Raw genomic sequence first — 16,981 nt, forward strand, 5'->3', positions numbered from 1 at the left:
CTGTGCGATCTTGTGTAAACATCTGTCTTTCAGCTATCTCCGCATGGATGTCCCAACACTACTTAAAGCTCAGCATATCCAAAACAGAGATTATTATCTTCTCTCCTGCCAGAATCACCACCTTCCCTCCAATTTCCCTCACTGTCAATAACACCACAATTTCCTCAGTCTCCCAAGCCCTCTGCCTTGTTATTACACTTGACTCCATCCTCTGCTTCATTTCTCACATCCAGACTCTATCCCAGTTCTATTGATTCCACCTTAAAAACATTGCCAGAATACACCCATTTTCTTACTCAACATGCTAGTAAAACTCTTATTCATTTTCATCATCTTCCGTCTTGACTACTGCAGCCTCCTGCTATCTGGCATTCCTGACACCCATATATCCACACTTCAAAATGCTGCTGCAAGACTGATTTTCCTTTCTCACCGCTCCACATCTGCTGCACCACTTTGCAAATCCCTACAATTGCTCGCTCCCTGTGTCCACCAGAATCAAAATGACTCACCCTTACCTACAAGGCCCTCAACAACACCAACCCTTCATATATCTCAAATCTCATATCAAAATACTCTCCCTCCTGCCTTCTTAGATCTATCTCTGCCCTGCGCTTAGTCTCCTCTCTAATAACCAACTCTCACTCACACCTACAATACTTCTACTGTACTGCTCCCCACATATGGAAATCCCTACCACGCCCTATCAGGCTTTCCCACAGTCTTCAAATCTTTAGACGCTCTCTAAAAACCCATCTCTTTTTAAAGCTTACCTTATATCTAATGATACTATTCAAACCTATACACTCTCACTGCTCTACCAATCTCCACTCTAACCCACACTCGCTTGTTTCAGCTGTGCCCACTTCTACTTAGAATTTCATCTAATGAGCAGGGTCCTCCGTACCCTATGATTTCATGACTGTATTTAATTTGTCTGCCTTGTATGGCTTTGTTTTATGTATGTTCCTGTTTTTTGTATGTTCCATTTTCCCTACTGGCTGTCACGACTCTGAATGATTTTGTAGATGCCTTGCCTCTGCCGAGATGAAACTCGCCCAGGAGTGCGGAGTCTAATGGGTAGGAGGTCTTCACCAGGGATCCTCGCAAGGGAATATGGACTCCGCTGCTCCTGTCCCGCAGGTCGCGGTCTCCCAGACAAGTACTGGCAGAGGGTAGTGGAGGTTAGGACACAATGGAAAAGAATGATGATATTCACAAGATTAAAAGTTCATGGCTCACAAGCATCACCGATAATAATAACACTGGAGGATAGTAGCTGTAAGCTGGGATGTGCTGCAAAGTAATATATTGGCTGTTGGTATAATTGGAATGAGAAGATATATATAACGGCAGAGACTGAATGCACGGCAGGTTGATCAGAATGAAGAGACGAATCACAACATGCTACTTCATAGTTGGTAACCCTTAACAACTGCAGGAGATGAGTAGAACAATAGTTCAATGCTGAGGATGATGAATGGAGAATGCTAGATCCAATAAAGTAACACACGGCAGAGGAATGTGAATCACTGGTACAGCAATAGTCCAAACAGAATATTAAAATATAGAGATAGCTGATCCGTAAACAAAGATGATTCAACGTAGCAGGTGAGTTACTGGTATAGCGGTAATTCTCATTGTAGGAAAGCAAAGGCGTTGAACTCGTTGATTCTACAGATAACAATCCCAAGTGACATAGATGAACACAAGTACATCAAACAGTTCGTTACCTAGAAGTAGCGGAGAAGCGAAATATATCTGAGCCGTGCGTGGAACTACAGGTGACAGGTAACCCAGCAGTAGATCCAATAGTAGAGCCACAGTAGTGTTGAGCCAGCCAGGTAGAGATGAGAAAATTGAGCTGTGGTAATAGACACAGGTGCAGCAAGCAGTTCACAATAATAGTTCAGTGTGCAGGTTAACAGCGGAGTGAAGTTTCAGCTGAGCCAAGCGTGGAACTACAGGTGACAGGTAACTCTGCAGTAGATCTAACAGTGAAGTGATAGCGGTGTTGAGCCAGCCGGATGAAGATGGAAAACTTGAGCTGTAGGAATAGCCACAGGTGCAGCAAGCAGTTCACAATAATAGTTCAGCATGCAGGTTAGCAGCGGCAATGAAGAGACAGCCAAATACAAACAGCAATGGACAATAGGAAGATCAAACCTATGGAAGCCAAATCCTAGTACTGAGTGAGTAACACAAAGAACAGGCAATGAACAGAAACCATGGGAGGTTTAAATAATACTCTAGAACCAATGAGAATCGGGAGGAGGTCCAGAACAAGGTAACAAGGAGCACCTGTGTAAAAGTAATGTCGCAGAACCAGGAGTAAGTTCAATCACTGTTTGCAGGAGGAAAGTCACAGCACCGATACCTATTTATGGGACCGTCGTGTGACACTGGCGCTGCGGAACAATGTGGCGCCTTACAAATTTACGATAATAATAATAATCCAGGCAGCGATATGCGTAGTCAGGGTCACAGACACAATGATCAATCCAGGCAGCAATCAGGGAGGGTTAGGTCACAGGCAGAGGTCAAACCGAAGTAACAAGCTGGAGCAGGTTATTCACATGGATAACAGACAAACAGCAGCAGCCAGAAACAAACAATGAACTGCAAGGAACATTGACCGAAGCAGGTATATAATGCAGTGGAACTGGTGCAGGCACTAATCAGGGAAAGAAATTAACTCCTTCAGGCGAGGTGGAATGTACAAGTTCAAAAAAGCAGCACCTCTAGTGTTATTGAGGTACAGCGGCCACATGCATGATAAAGGCAGTCCTAACAGAAGGGAAGTACAAAGACTTCTTATCTTGAAAAAAAATGGTCATTGAATTAGACCTTATGAAATATGGAATTAGAATAATATTTCTCATGTATAATAGTCTGAAACCAATGCGCCTAAATGAAAAGAATCATACACCTTGGGCCTGATTCATTAAGGAAAGTAAGGCAAAAAAAAGGAGTACATTTTCTTCTGGACAAACCATGTTACAATGCAAGGGGTGCAAATTAGTATATTGTTTTGTATAGTAAGTCTAAGTGATTGAAGACAAGGTTCTTACTGCCACAAAAGTCCGGACAATCACATTGTACCTAAGGATTAAAGGTGAAACTGTCATCAGAAGCATCCAATGCATCCTGTTGGGTTACAGATGATATTGAGCGTGGTGGATGCACCTATACAGTATGGGATAGGGAAAAATGTACAAGCTGCTCTGTGGGAAAAGAGATAACAACACTCTTGAGTTACAGTGTAAAGGGATGGTCCACTGGGCGCTCGAGTACATTTAGGGGGATGCAAAAACCCACAATATACTTCGAATCCCATGCCACGACCAAACAGTTTCCTATTTCCCAATTCATGTTTTGTAATAGCACAAATATCATCTACCTACTGGAGTGCACATGCAAATTGCAATATGTAGGACAGACAATCAGAACACCTGAAAGTAAAAATAAACAAACACATTCGCAACATCAGAAAGGGATTCTTACTCCACAGTGTATCTGAACACTTTCACAAAATACACAATTCTAACCCTGAGGGCCTAAAATTTCTTGCCATCAAACAAGTAGAAAAAAACTGGAGAGGAGGGGACTACATTAAGCAAACCAACAGGGAGGAGGCAAGTTGGATCTACAATCTCAAGACCTTTGCCCCCAGGGGATTGAACATTGACTTCAACATTAAATCCATACTCAACAACTGAATCCCTCATCATCATACATTGTAATTCAGTCTCCTAAATGGAATATTCACAGAGCAACATGTAACCTACCCCTAGGATACATCTCAGGGTTAAGTCCCTTATCAACCTATGAATCAGACCCCTGCACCACCTAATCACACCCACCCCACAACCCCAAGAATACACCTCTATAACCTGAGCCCAAGTTCACCTAAGACCCCTCGCAAGTTAGCACCATTAACCTCATTACCACATTTCTTCCTCAGCCCCCATTGCCAGCTGAGGCTCTACTCTATTGTTTCTTGATCTCTGTAACATGACCCTTGAAGTGCTCAGCAACCTATGATCCACACACGGATTCGACCAATTTTGTTTTCATTTTATTTTATCTTTTCATTTCATTTCATTTTCAATTCAGGTTTTTTTTCCCTCCATGGCCACATCATTTCCCTTTTTCTAATCGCATTATATTGATTGACTATATCACATACATTACAACCACCACAGTCATCTATTTACATTTTCCATATCCACTTAAGTTGATGATCCACATATTATCACCACCTGGGTAGAGTTCACACTATACTACACATGTTCAAGGGCCAATCTTGTATCAAAGGCACGCCAGACACAGGATAACTTGTATCCACCATGTCAACCAATCCACCTGGCCCATGTGCTGAACCAATCACTAACTGACCCTACCTTTATAACAAACCACCCCAAGAGCATTCATCAAATCCTTGAGAAAGTCCAGAACTGGACGAAACGCGTCAGGGCATATCGCATCACCCACACATAGCTTTTATGCTTATCTGCCTATATATCTGCAATATCTTGTAAGTGTGGTTTTTGTTATCGGTAAATAAAGTTGTTAGACAGTACATCACTATGTAGATGCCACTTCGTAGGTCAGAGAGCTTATATAGCAAAACTATTGGTGAAAAGTAGTTCATCATAGTAGTATATGTAGATGATCTGTTGCTAGCTGGCCAAGTAAAGCACATCACCAGTTAAAGCATCTGTTAAAACAGAAATTCACATTACAAGATCTAGGTTGTGCATGTGTTAGGCACATGGATCGTGCAAAATCTAAAAGCTGGGACTCTTGCAATTGATCACTAGGCATACATTTAGGCAATACTTACCAAGTATCAAGTAACTTATGCAAAGCCAGTGAGCACTCCCATTGATAAATGCATAAAAATGATAAAAGCCATGTCACCAACAAGTGATGAGAGAATAGAGGAAATGAAGAAAGTTCCTTATTAAAGTGCTGTAGGGAGCTTAATGTATGCAAGTATTGGGACTCAGATTGACATCACAAATGCTGTGAACCACGTGAGCCAGTTTGCAATGAACCCTGGAAAGCAGCACTGGATCGCAGTAAAAGAATCTTAAAATACCTGAATGGTACAAGTTCCTTAAATTTGGCATCTGCAAAGTCAAAGGATTCAACTTTGAAGACTTTTTGTGAAGCCGGTTGGGGGGGACCATTGTTTCTAGATAGGATATCTGTTTGTCTTGGCAGGTGTACAGAGTGGGAGTACATGACACTCACAGAAACTGCAAAAGAAGTTTTATGGATATAAGAGACTTTGTGTGAACTTAATTTTCCTTGTCAGAGTGAACCCATCAACATTGAGCGTGATAACAAAGGTGCAATTAATTTTTCTTCTAGTACACAGCACTATGAACGGTCCAAACACATTGCCATTAGACATCACTTCATACGTGAATTAGTGGAGAAAAATTATATTGGTGTGAGTTATATAGCGAGGATAATGCTGCTGATATATTAACGAAGGGACTGACATCACACTTGCTGAATATGTTCCCGTTAGAATGAGGACTGGAATATGCTTGATTGATTAATGTTGATATGTTTAACTGTTTGCTTGTTCTGTTTATTAGTCTCATATTTTCTGGTTACAGGTAAAACTCTATTGAGAAATGTTTTTGACAAAGTGTTAAGTTCTATACATGTAACCGGAGACAACGCTTAGCGATGGTGGGTGTTGAAGAGAAGTACACTCCATTTGCTGTCTCCTCTCTCACACTCTCTCTATTGGTCCTCTAGTGCCAAGTGGAGCAGGGGGATGTGATTAATGACATCAGCATCCTGCTGCTCTATGACCCTATGAGCCTGCTGTATGACCCCATGACCGTAACTGCATTCTATAACTGTTACAACTGCTGCAGTTGTACCTGCATCACTGCTGTTGTTCCTGTTCTCAAATAAACTAAGAATTTGGTTAAGTTTAATGCTGTGTGGACTATCATCCCTATCCAATACTGCGTACAGACACCAAAAAGTTCTGCCATTAATTGGAAGAGACTATATTTTGCTTGTTCTGCTTTAAACACTGGGCCCTCATTAAGGATTGTTCAGCGGGATGAAGGCAATGAGTTAGTGTCTGAGTCACAAAGACCTTGAATATTGCAGCCATTTTTGCAGCTTCATCTCTAGTGCTTCTAATTGAGCCAATTGGGCAGACATGCATCTAGATATCCTGACTAAACGCCACCTTCCACTTAATCGAAGACTGTAAAACTTGAGTTGGCACACAAGTGGGTCTCCAGATGATAGTTGGATTGGCACACATAGCAGTTAGTCTGGCCAGGGGCGGATCTAGAAAATAGTTTTACACGGGGCGGAAGGATTGCATTCTGGTGCCTGGCTGTCACGGAAGACATCAGAATAGCTGAGACCAGCGGACTGCAAGACAGCGGGCCCCCAAGTAAGTTTGTGTCGCGCTGTTGTACCGGCCCCCCTGGTGAGCCCGGGCCTGGTACAACAGTACCCCCTGTACCCCCCTGATGGCGGCCCTGGGGGGGACTATGGTGTTTTAAACACAATCAGAGCAGGCGGGCAGCACACTGTCCCTGCCTGTCTCTGCCGAACAGACCTGCACATAGCATGCAGCTGCCAGCAGCAAGCCCCTCCCTGAATCCGCCACTGAGTCTGGCCAGTGTTTATGTCAAAATTCAGTAGTAAGCTGGATTGATACACAAGTAGATAAACAAGAAGGACAGATTCAAGTAGCAGGTTCTGAGCAAAAAAAATATTCAAGCACAGGCTTCAGTCAGTGACTATTTATAGTCCCAAACAGAAACCAGAATCCTAGATGGATTCTTCTGAGGCTAGTTCAATAACAAGTTTTAGGTACTATATGGATATGAAGAGAGAACAGAGACCTCTGGTGGCCAGAAGTAAAATTGTCTGACATTATAACTATTAAATGCATCATAAAGGCAAATTTGTAGTATCAACTTCCTATAAATGGTATAGCAAAAAGACACATTTGTTACATCAACTGTGGAAAAGACACTTGCTTATAATCCTTGTCACAATATCTGCCTTTTCTGCCACAACCGGTGCAGGCATGGGGATATAATTGTTCTAAGAGATCTATAGTAAATCTCCAGGGGGTCTGAACCCTTCCTAGCTGTCCAAAGTTAGTTATTACATTTTAAATGGTCATATTTTCCTACCCTCAGTCACTGGCTGTTTACAATGCTTACAGCAGGTTCCATGGCATCAGAACGGATGCAATTCATATTGGGGTGGTGGGTCTGGCCATTAAATGTCCACCTGAACATAATTCATCCTTCAGTTTGATCTAAATGTGTTGTTTGCAGAATCATATTTTGGAATCATTTGCAAATTTTTTGGTGTATGTTTAAAGAGAGCCAAAAGCTCAATTGCTTCTGCCAGCAGGAAACAAGTCCCAGTCACTGCTACAGTGAAGATAAGTATTTTGAATGGATAGGTAGAGTGCTAAAGCGAGACCTCACATAGACTAAGTGCACCGTTAACCGTGGGTTAACGGTGCGATTGCATCATTAAGCTCCACCCCCACAATGGCCCAGGAGGATGCCTACTCATCCAGGAGTCCAGGAGGACTCCCCGAAATTCGGGAGCCTCCTGGAAATTGCGGGAGAGTAGGCAAGTATTGTTTTGATGCTAATAAAAGTCAGCCAGAGTGGGTTTAAACCTTTACAAGTTGACAGTTAGTGCTGCTAAAATCTGCTGAATCTACTGGAAAGGAGCTGAAACTGTTAAGTCTGTGCCTTATAATTCAATAAAGTCTTTCTTACTGACCAAGCCACAAGAGATATTGCACACTTCTTTACTATAGAATTGCAGGAAAACACATTACACAGAAGATAGATTCATACACCAACTAAATACAACACAAAATAAGAACCGGTGTAACCTTCCACTGAATACACACACAGTAACAGGAGCTACATACACCACACTTCTCCCAACATAGAAAAATGCAGATTAGAAAATGCTATCACAATGCAATGCATATCTTAAGCCAGAAGGCTGCAAACCAAGCCTTTGTGGTGCATTACGAACTCTGTCTGGGTAACGATGTTTAAATCCCAGAGCAACAAGCTGCTCAAACAGAATCACACTAGGAGGTTCAGGTTCAGATGTTGCCAATAAGGGAACTTCAGGCTCCATAACAGACTCAGGAACAGTCTCTGTAGCAAACTCAGATGGGTATACAGTCTCCATAATGTCCAGAAACCCCCACATCATTTGCTTGGCTATGTCCTGGTGCTGAATTACAGACTGTTTGGATTCTGGCCTCTATTATTTGGTCAATGTGGCATTGCCTCAACTCCCCTCCCACTTTAATCACATACAGCAGAGGACCAGTTTTGAAAAAGACTATTCCCATTTGTCTCCTCTGTAATCATGTACAAGCAATTCTTGAACATTGTCGAAGTTCCGAGTATGTTACTGATAAACAGTTTGAAATTGTTTGTCATATAACTTTCGTCTCACCTCTGGTTTTATCAAGTGTCATTTAGGCCGAAAATTCCTTAGCATAAAGAGCACAGCAGGTGGCTGACCAGTGATGGAATGCTCAGTTCTACAGTATATAAACAGGAAGATTTCAATTTTGTGTTGTAATGGCACACGTACCAGGTTCGTGGATTTGATAATTTTTTTGAAAGTTTTTACGAATCTCTCAGCCAAGCCGTTGGTGGCTGGACGGTGTGGAACTGACGTGAAATGTTTAATGCCGTTTTCCTTCATGAACTTTTGGTATTCTGCTGTCACTAATTGTAGCTCATTGTCACTACAAACTTGTTCAGGTAGACCATCTCAGAACAGCAATTGTTTTCTCATCTTTATTACCTCCAGCCTTTTTGAATGAGCATCCACTGCAATAAGAAACATAGAATCAATGAATTGACCAGAAATCTCAACACACTACCATGGGGATGATGGCCATTCCCATGGATGTAACAGGGCTATGAGCGGTGAATTTTTAAGCCTCTATCATTCTTCACATTCTTTTGTCAATGTTTCAATTTGGCCATCAATTCCTGGCCACCACACTTAGCTTCTAGCAAGACTCTTCATTTTCATGATGCCCAAGTGTCCCTTATGCAAATTTTCCAGAACTCTGTTCCGCAGTTTTGAGGGTATCACCACTCTGGACCCACACATTAATGTTCTTTGGCAGACTGAAATTTGATATCTCCTGGCCGAGAATCCATAATATTGAGCATTGCCATGTTTAGGCCATCCTTTGAGAGTCAAATCCATCACCTTAGACAGTACAGGGTCCTTCCTCGTTTCACGATTGATCATGCCATTTGTAATAGGTAGCTGTTCTACCAACATGTTATGATACACTTCCAGTGGGTTTTTGCCATTGTTCAACTCACAGGGGAAATGTGACAAACATCAGCGTTGCCATGCAGTTTCATTAATTTAAACTCAATGTCATATGTATGTACACCCAGGAACAATGACCATTGTAGAAGGAAAGAAGCAGACATGGCTGGAATTCCCTTTTCAGGGCTGAACTTTGATACAAATGGTTGATGATCAGTTTCCAACATGAACTTTTGTCCATACAAATATTGATGACATTTCTTTACTCCACATACTAGACTTAAGGCATCTCAATCAATTTGATCACAATTTCTTTCTACTACTGTCAAGGACCTTGGAGTAAATGCTATTGGTTTCTTGCTTCCATCTGTCATTTCATGTGACACTGCTCCAGTGCCATATGGTGAGGTATCACATGCCAGTCTGATGGACAGTTTTGAATTAAAATAGGTGAGTACTCTATCAGATGTAATCAGTCATTTTGTTTGTAAGTATGCTTTTTCACAGTCTTTTGCCCACTTACAATGTGCGTTTTTCTGTAGTAGGCCATTTGGTGGGTATAGCACTATGGAGATATCCAGCAAGAACTTGTGGAAATAATTCACTAGGCCCAAGTAGATCTCAGAGGTGACACAGACTGGGGCTGGCCTCTCTATCGATTACATGCTCACAATAGGATAGCCTTTCTTGGAAAAATTCACATTTGTCTTTATTCTGAGTCCGTATTCTTGTAGTGGGGCCAATACTCTTTCCAAATTGTTTAGATGGTTTTTATCATCTTTGCCTGTCACTATTATGTTATTCAGGTAGCATTATGTACCTGGTATTCCTTGTAGGACTTGCTCCATTGCTCTCTACCATAGCGCTGGGGCAGAAGCTATTCCAAACACAAGATGGTTATATTGAAGTAAGCCTTTGTGTGTATTGATAGCCAGGTATTTCTTGGTATTTCTATTTACGCTTGAACTAGGTCAAAATTAAAGAAACAGTCTCCCCCTGAGAGAGCAGCAAATGTGTCCTCCCTTTTAGAGAAAGGATACTGTACAGCGTAGGACTGAATTTATTGATGTTTTGAAATCTCTGCAGACGTGGATACTTCCCACTTTGTCCTTCTTTACCATGGGAACTATAAGTCTATCCCATTCACTCCGTTCTACAGGGAAGAGTATACCAGAATCTTCCAGTTTCCGTAATTCCTCCTTCACCCTGTTCGGAATAGCCTATGGTACATACAGGCTTTATGAAATTTTTGGAACGCCATTTGAATCCAACCCTATACTATCCCTTTTTCGAAAATGGTTTGTGTGTCATCTAGTAATTTCGAAATTCCTTTAGTAGCTGCGTCATTATTGGCACATTAGATGTGGTAGGCTTAAACATGTGAATGAACTGCTAATCAAGTTGAATTTTACTTATCCCTTTGTAGCCCAATAGTGCCGGTCCACCCTGTGGAAGTAAGTATAAATACAGTTTATGTGTATTGCCTTTGTATTTCACAAGCTCTTTTATTTTTCCTAGCGGGGATACTGGTTCGCCAGTATGTGTGCAGAACATTACTGGTGTTTTCTTTAATGTAATCTTTGCAAACAGGCGTTTGTAATCACTTGCACTTATCCATGACATCTAATGCCATTTGCAATTTAATTCCCGTCACTTCCATACTGACCCAGATCAACTGGAGCTCTTTTTCCATTATGGTTTGCCCCTCCAGGCAACTTAGACTGTTTTCTTTCCCATTACTATCAGTAGAGTCTGCTACCTGATGCACCTGGGGTGTTGTGTATTTTCTCCCAGGGTCTTTTGACACTTGTGTTTTCCTCAACCTGCACGCCCTTTCAATATGGCCTTTTTTGCAACATTTTCTACACACTTTGGTTCTGATTCATCAAGGCACATATCTACCGATTTTGAGCGTATTGAACGCACAATCACTCTGCACATATCCAGAAACTGCAGATACGGCAGTAAATGCAGGCCTGTTCCATGTGCTGGCGAGCCAAAGCGACACATACTACAGCCTACTACATCAGGGGGTGAACTGGGCGGAGAAGGGGCATGTTGCTGAAGTAATTTTACAGTAGGGGTGTGCCAAACTCGAGCGCACACAGCCGCTCTACGGCCATCAGAGTAACTGGTTTTTCTCTTGCACCAGCTCTGGGGCCAGTCTAAGTTTCTGTTAAAAGTAAGATTTTTTTTAAAAAAATGTGTGGGCCCTCCCATCCTAGCAATATTAACCCTTGTGCAGCCTAGTGTTGGCAGTCGCAAAATTGGAGGGGAGGGGGATATAGCAGGGGAAACTGAAGCAGGGGTTCCCCCTGCCATGATGCCAACCAGCCCCAGGCTGTTCAACATAGGGCTGAAATCCCTAGGGACGCAAAAACAAATTGCACGGGTTCCCCCTCTAGGAATACCCAGCCCCGTGCTCTTTCCACATCCATGGGTGTGGGGTTATAAAGTGGTAAAAGAAGGAGAAACATTTTAAATAACACTATTTTAGTTTGTGGAACTACAAGTCTCAGCCAGCTTGGGCTGCAATTAACAGACTGGGCATGCTGATGCTTGTTGAGCTACAAGCACCAGCATACCCATTGCTGCTAGGGCATGCTGGCACATAGAGAATCACAAGTGCCAGAATGCCCTGACACCCAGGGCCCACTGAGAGATAACATGAGAAAGTACCCCAGATGCCTCCAAAATGGCAGTAGAAGGACCAGCACTCTTTAAGGGCTCAAATTGCAAATCCAAGGTTAGGGGGAGGAAGAGTCACTGCAAATTGGGTTTAGATGGTAAACATATGGGTCTACCTTATCCTGTTTATCTATTCATTATTTCTTTAGAGGGATTATCATGTATTTACAGTGACTTTGTTTTCTGCAAAAAGTAGATCCCTCCCACAATAAATAGGAAAGATGTGATATCATAGAATATGAATTTACTCAACATAAAATTTTTCTTTACATGCTTTTTTTGTGAACAAAACAAGGAAGGATTATGGACATGTACTAATTATCATTGGCTCATATCTTTAATAACAGACCTATTAAGTCAATCTCTGATAAAATCTACCCATCAGGACATTGTCTCCCAGCAGGCTCCTCTCACCCCACACCAGCCCATCCTCACCAGACCCCCCCTCCAATCTACCCACCCTGTCTTCATTCTCCCCAGTCTCTGGGGATGAAATCTGCCACCTTTTCAACCTCATCAACCTATCCCTCACATCAGGCAATTCTTCTCATTGTTCAATCATGCCCTCATTTCAGCAATCCTTAAAAGACCCACCATATACCCCAAATCTCTCTCTAACTACTGCCCTATCCCTCTTCTCTCTTTAACCTCCAAACTCCTTGAGCGGATTGTCTATAACCACATCACCACATTTCTCTCCTCCCACTCCCTACTTAACTCCCTTCAATAGGACTTTCACCTCCTCTACTCTACAAAAACGACCCTTACCAAAGTCGAACAATGACCTTCTTGCTGTCAAAATTAAGGGCCAGTTCTCTTTACTCATCCTTCTGGACATCTCCATTGCCTTTGACACTGTGGAACACCTTCTCCTCCTACAAATGTTTCACTTCATTTATCTATACGACATTGAACTCTCCTGGGTGTTCTCCTACCTTATCAACTGCTCCTTCTCTCTCTATTTTTGACTTTCCACCTCCAGCTTCCGCTACCTGTCAGTGTCCCCCAATGCTCTGTTCTTGGCCCCTTCTCCTATGAACTTCTTCCTTTGGTGATCTCATCAGCTCTTCTGGCATCCAATAGCAAATCTATGCTGATAACTTATAAATTGAACCCTCCTTCCCTGAAGTCACTCCCTATCTTACTTCTCCAGCTGTCTCTATGCCATCTCCTCTTGGATCTCTCAGTTCTTCCTTACACCTTTTATTTCTAAGACTAAACTCATTGTGCTCCCATCCTTCTGAATCCCCTCACCTCCTCTCATTCCTCTATCTGTTGATAACATTACCATTTCCTCTGTCAGATCCAATGCCTTGGACTTATCCTTAGCTCATCCCTTTCTGTCACTCCCCACATTTAATCCCTCTACAAATTATGACACTTTCAGCTTTGAAAAATCTCCAGGATCTGGCCCTTCCTGTCACTGAGTTAGGGTCAGAGGACTGCCCGTACAGCCGGCTCACATGATATTACTACCCTATAGGCGAGGAGTCTAACGGTGAGGGAGGTGTTCGCCAGGGACTTCCGCAAGGGAGTTTGGAGGTAGCTGCTCCTAGACCACAGGTCGCGGCCCTCTTAGGGGCTGATGAGCGAGGCTGTAGTGAGAACCAAGATAATAACTGAAGATACCACGGATGAGAAGTAGCTCAATGACTGAGAGACTAAGATTCAGTTTCCCAGGGCAACGGTAGAGCGTTACCACAGGATAGTGGAGTAGACACAGAGGCTGTGATGATCTGCGGATAGATGTGCTGGATACTCAGAGAACAGGTAGCAATAATCTGCAGAACATTACCACAGGACAGTGGAGTAGACACAGAGGCTGTGATGATCTGCGTATAAATGTGCTAGAGACTCAGAGAACAGGTAGCAATAATCTGCAGAGCGTTACCACAGGATAGTGGAGTGGACACAGAGGCTGTGATGATTTGCGTATAGATGTGCTAGAGACTCAGAGAACAGGTAGCAATAATCTGCAGAGCGTTACCACAGGATAGTGGAGTAGACACAGAGGCTGTGATGATCTGCGTATAGATGTGCTAGAGACTCAGAGAACAGGTAGCAATAATCTGCAGAGCGTTACCACAGGATAGTGGAGTAGACACATAGGCTGTGATGATCTGCACATAGATGTGCTGAAACTTCAGAGAACAGGTAGCAAACAGGAGCCAAGGAACAGGACATCTGAACAGGAGAGTAGACCTGAAGATCTGGCAACTTGGTAGAGAAGCAGGTGCTTTAAATAGACAGAGCTGGCAGGCAATTAGCCAATAAAGAGGATGCAGGAAGTATCGAGCAAACCAGGTGTGTGCATGCTCAGTTCAGACCAGAAAGTGAATGCAGGAAGAGGAAAACAGGTGAGAACAGTGCCCATAATGCAGGTTTAGCTGGTGCAATGTGTGACAGTACCCACCCCTTTTACAGGTGGACACTGGACACGTAAGCGTTGGATTTTTAGGATTTGCAGAATGGAACTTCTTCACCAAGACAAGAGCATGGACGCTAGAAGAATCAATCCATGTGCGTTCTTCAGGACCATAGCCTTTCCAATCCACGAGATATTTAAGCTTGCCCCGAGAAATCTTACTAACCAGAATCTGATTTATTTTGAATTCCTCATCATGCATAGCAGGGAGAGGTGCAGGAGGTATCCTGATAGATGAGATTTGATTAATGATGAGAGGTTTAAGTAAGGACAGATGAAAGGTGTTGGAGATCCGGAGAGAAGCAGGCAATTTCAACTTCACTGAACAGGGATTGATGACCCGGAGAATTTTGAATGGACCGATGAATCGGGGTGCAAATTTCATGCATGGTACTCTGAGTCGGATATTCTTTGTGGCCAACCACACTTTATCGCCGACTTTCAATTGAGGTTGGAGGTTTCAAGTGAGGTTTGGGTGTTGCCCACAAGTAGTAAAAAATGGTGTGGATGAGGTAGATTCATGGTACAGGTTATTGTGTTCAAATTCCACCAAGGGCAGGAGATCAGACCAGTTGGCTTGAGAGGCAGAAGAATAAATTTGAATAAATGTCACCAGTTCTTGATTTACCCTCTCTGTTTGCCCATTAGATTGTGGGTGATAGGCTGATGAAAAGTTGAGTGGGATATTGAGAAGTTTGCACAGGGATCTCCAGAATCTGGATGTAAATTGAACCCCTCGGTCTGAAACAATCTCCAAGGGAAACCTGTGTAGCCGAAAAATCTCCTTCACGAACAATTGGGCAAGTTGAGCGGCCGAGTGTAGGCCCCGAAGGGGTTCAAAATGAGCCATTTTTGAAAAACAGTCAACAACCACCCAAACAGTGTTATAACCTTTTCTTGAAGGGAGATCCGTGATAAAATCCAGGGAGATGAATAGCCATGGTTTGGTTGGAAGAGGCAGTGGAACTAGTGAACCAGCTGGCTTTACTCGAGGTGCTGACACAAACTGCTTGGTATCAGTGCGAAGAGTGGGCCACCATTAACTTCTGGAGATGAGCTCAGTGGTTCTCCGGATTCCAGCATGGTACCATTGAAGTAACTTCCTCCGGAGAACTTGAGGCACAAAGGTTTTCCCAGGCGGTGGCATGGGGGAAGAGGATACAGATGTAGCCATCAGACAGTTGGGATCCAGGTTAGGATGAGACAGGGGCTCGGCTGGTTATAGTTCATGGGGGAAAGCCCAAGAGATGGTGTCAGCCTTCTTATTTTGAGAGCCAGGTTGTAGCTGGAAAAATAGAAGGACCAGCGTGCCTGCCGAGGATTTAAACACTGGGCTGTTCGGAGGTAAAGCAGATTCTTGTGATCAGTGATAATGTTAACAGGAAACTGTGATCCTTCCAAAAGGTACCTCCACTCTGACAGCGCTAATTTCATGGCCAAGAGCTCTTTATTTCCCATAGTGTTATTTTTCTCCGCTGGTAAAAATTTTCGAGAGAAGAAGGCACAGGGATGGGACTTCTTCTCCGATGGGAAACACTGAGAGTACCGCTCCTACACCCACAGTAGAGGCATCAACTTCTACAAGGAAAGGTAGAGAGAGATTAGGCAGTCTGAGGATAGGGGCTGGAGAGAAAGATTCTTTAAGAATTTTAAAGGCTTCAATAGATTCAGGAGGCCAAGTTTTGGTCTCTGCTCCCTTCCAAGTAAGTGCCACGATAGGGGCCACCAGGGTAGAATATCCTTGTATAAATTGATAGTAATAGTTGGCAAATCCCAGAAACCACTCAATTGCTTTGAGGCCATGGAAAAAAAATCAGAATATCGTCCAGGTATACAACGACACAAGAATAAATCAAATCTCTGAAGATCTTGTTGACGAAGCTCTGAAATACTGCTGGGGCATTACACAACCCGAAAGGCATCACCAGGTATTCATAGTGGCCATCTCAGGTGTTGAAAGCGGTCTTCCATTCATCCTCTTCACAAATGCGGATCAAAGTGTAGGCCCCTCGGAGATCTAACTTGGTAAAAATCTGCGCACCTTTTATGCGGTCGAAAAGTTTAGTCACGAGTGGAATAGGATACCGATTCTTGACTGTGATGGAATTCAAGTCTTTATAATCAATACACGAATGTAGAGACACATCCTTCTTTTTTACGAAGAAGAATCCTGCACCAACTGGTGAAGTAGAGGGGCAAATAAAGCCGCGCTGGAGATTCTCCTTGACGTAGTCTGCTATTGCTTGGGTCTCTGGTATAGCTAGTGGGTACACCCGATCACTGTGAGGTGTTTTACCCAGTTGGAGATCGATAGGGCAATCCCAGACATGATGAGGAGGCAAAGTCTCAGAGCCTGCTTTATCGAAGACATCGGAAAAAGGTGGGAGATGAGGAGGCAGGAGTGTCCCAGAATCAGCAGGATTAGTTGATGTGCCTAGTAAGGGTTTAACGTGGATAAGACAGCGAGAATGGCAGGAGGAGTCCAAAGCCAAGATATGAGAGGAAGTCCAATCGATATGAGGA

General features: G+C 43.1%; 1 protein-coding gene across 1 annotated transcript in view; it reads left to right on the top strand.

Annotated features, from left to right (window-relative positions):
- Positions 1-4,988: 4,988 nt before the first annotated feature.
- The window catches only part of LOC142106604 (vomeronasal type-2 receptor 26-like), a 51,449-nt gene continuing 39,456 nt past the window's right edge, over positions 4,989-16,981 (top strand). Inside the window, exons 1-3 of the mRNA XM_075189607.1 lie at positions 4,989-5,084; positions 5,324-5,461; positions 5,779-5,865. Coding sequence (XP_075045708.1) covers positions 4,989-5,084; positions 5,324-5,461; positions 5,779-5,865 — 321 coding nt within the window. The remainder of the gene's footprint in view (positions 5,085-5,323; positions 5,462-5,778; positions 5,866-16,981) is intronic.

The sequence above is a fragment of the Mixophyes fleayi genome, chromosome 11 (assembly GCF_038048845.1).
Source record: "Mixophyes fleayi isolate aMixFle1 chromosome 11, aMixFle1.hap1, whole genome shotgun sequence".
NCBI lineage: Eukaryota > Metazoa > Chordata > Amphibia > Anura > Limnodynastidae > Mixophyes > Mixophyes fleayi.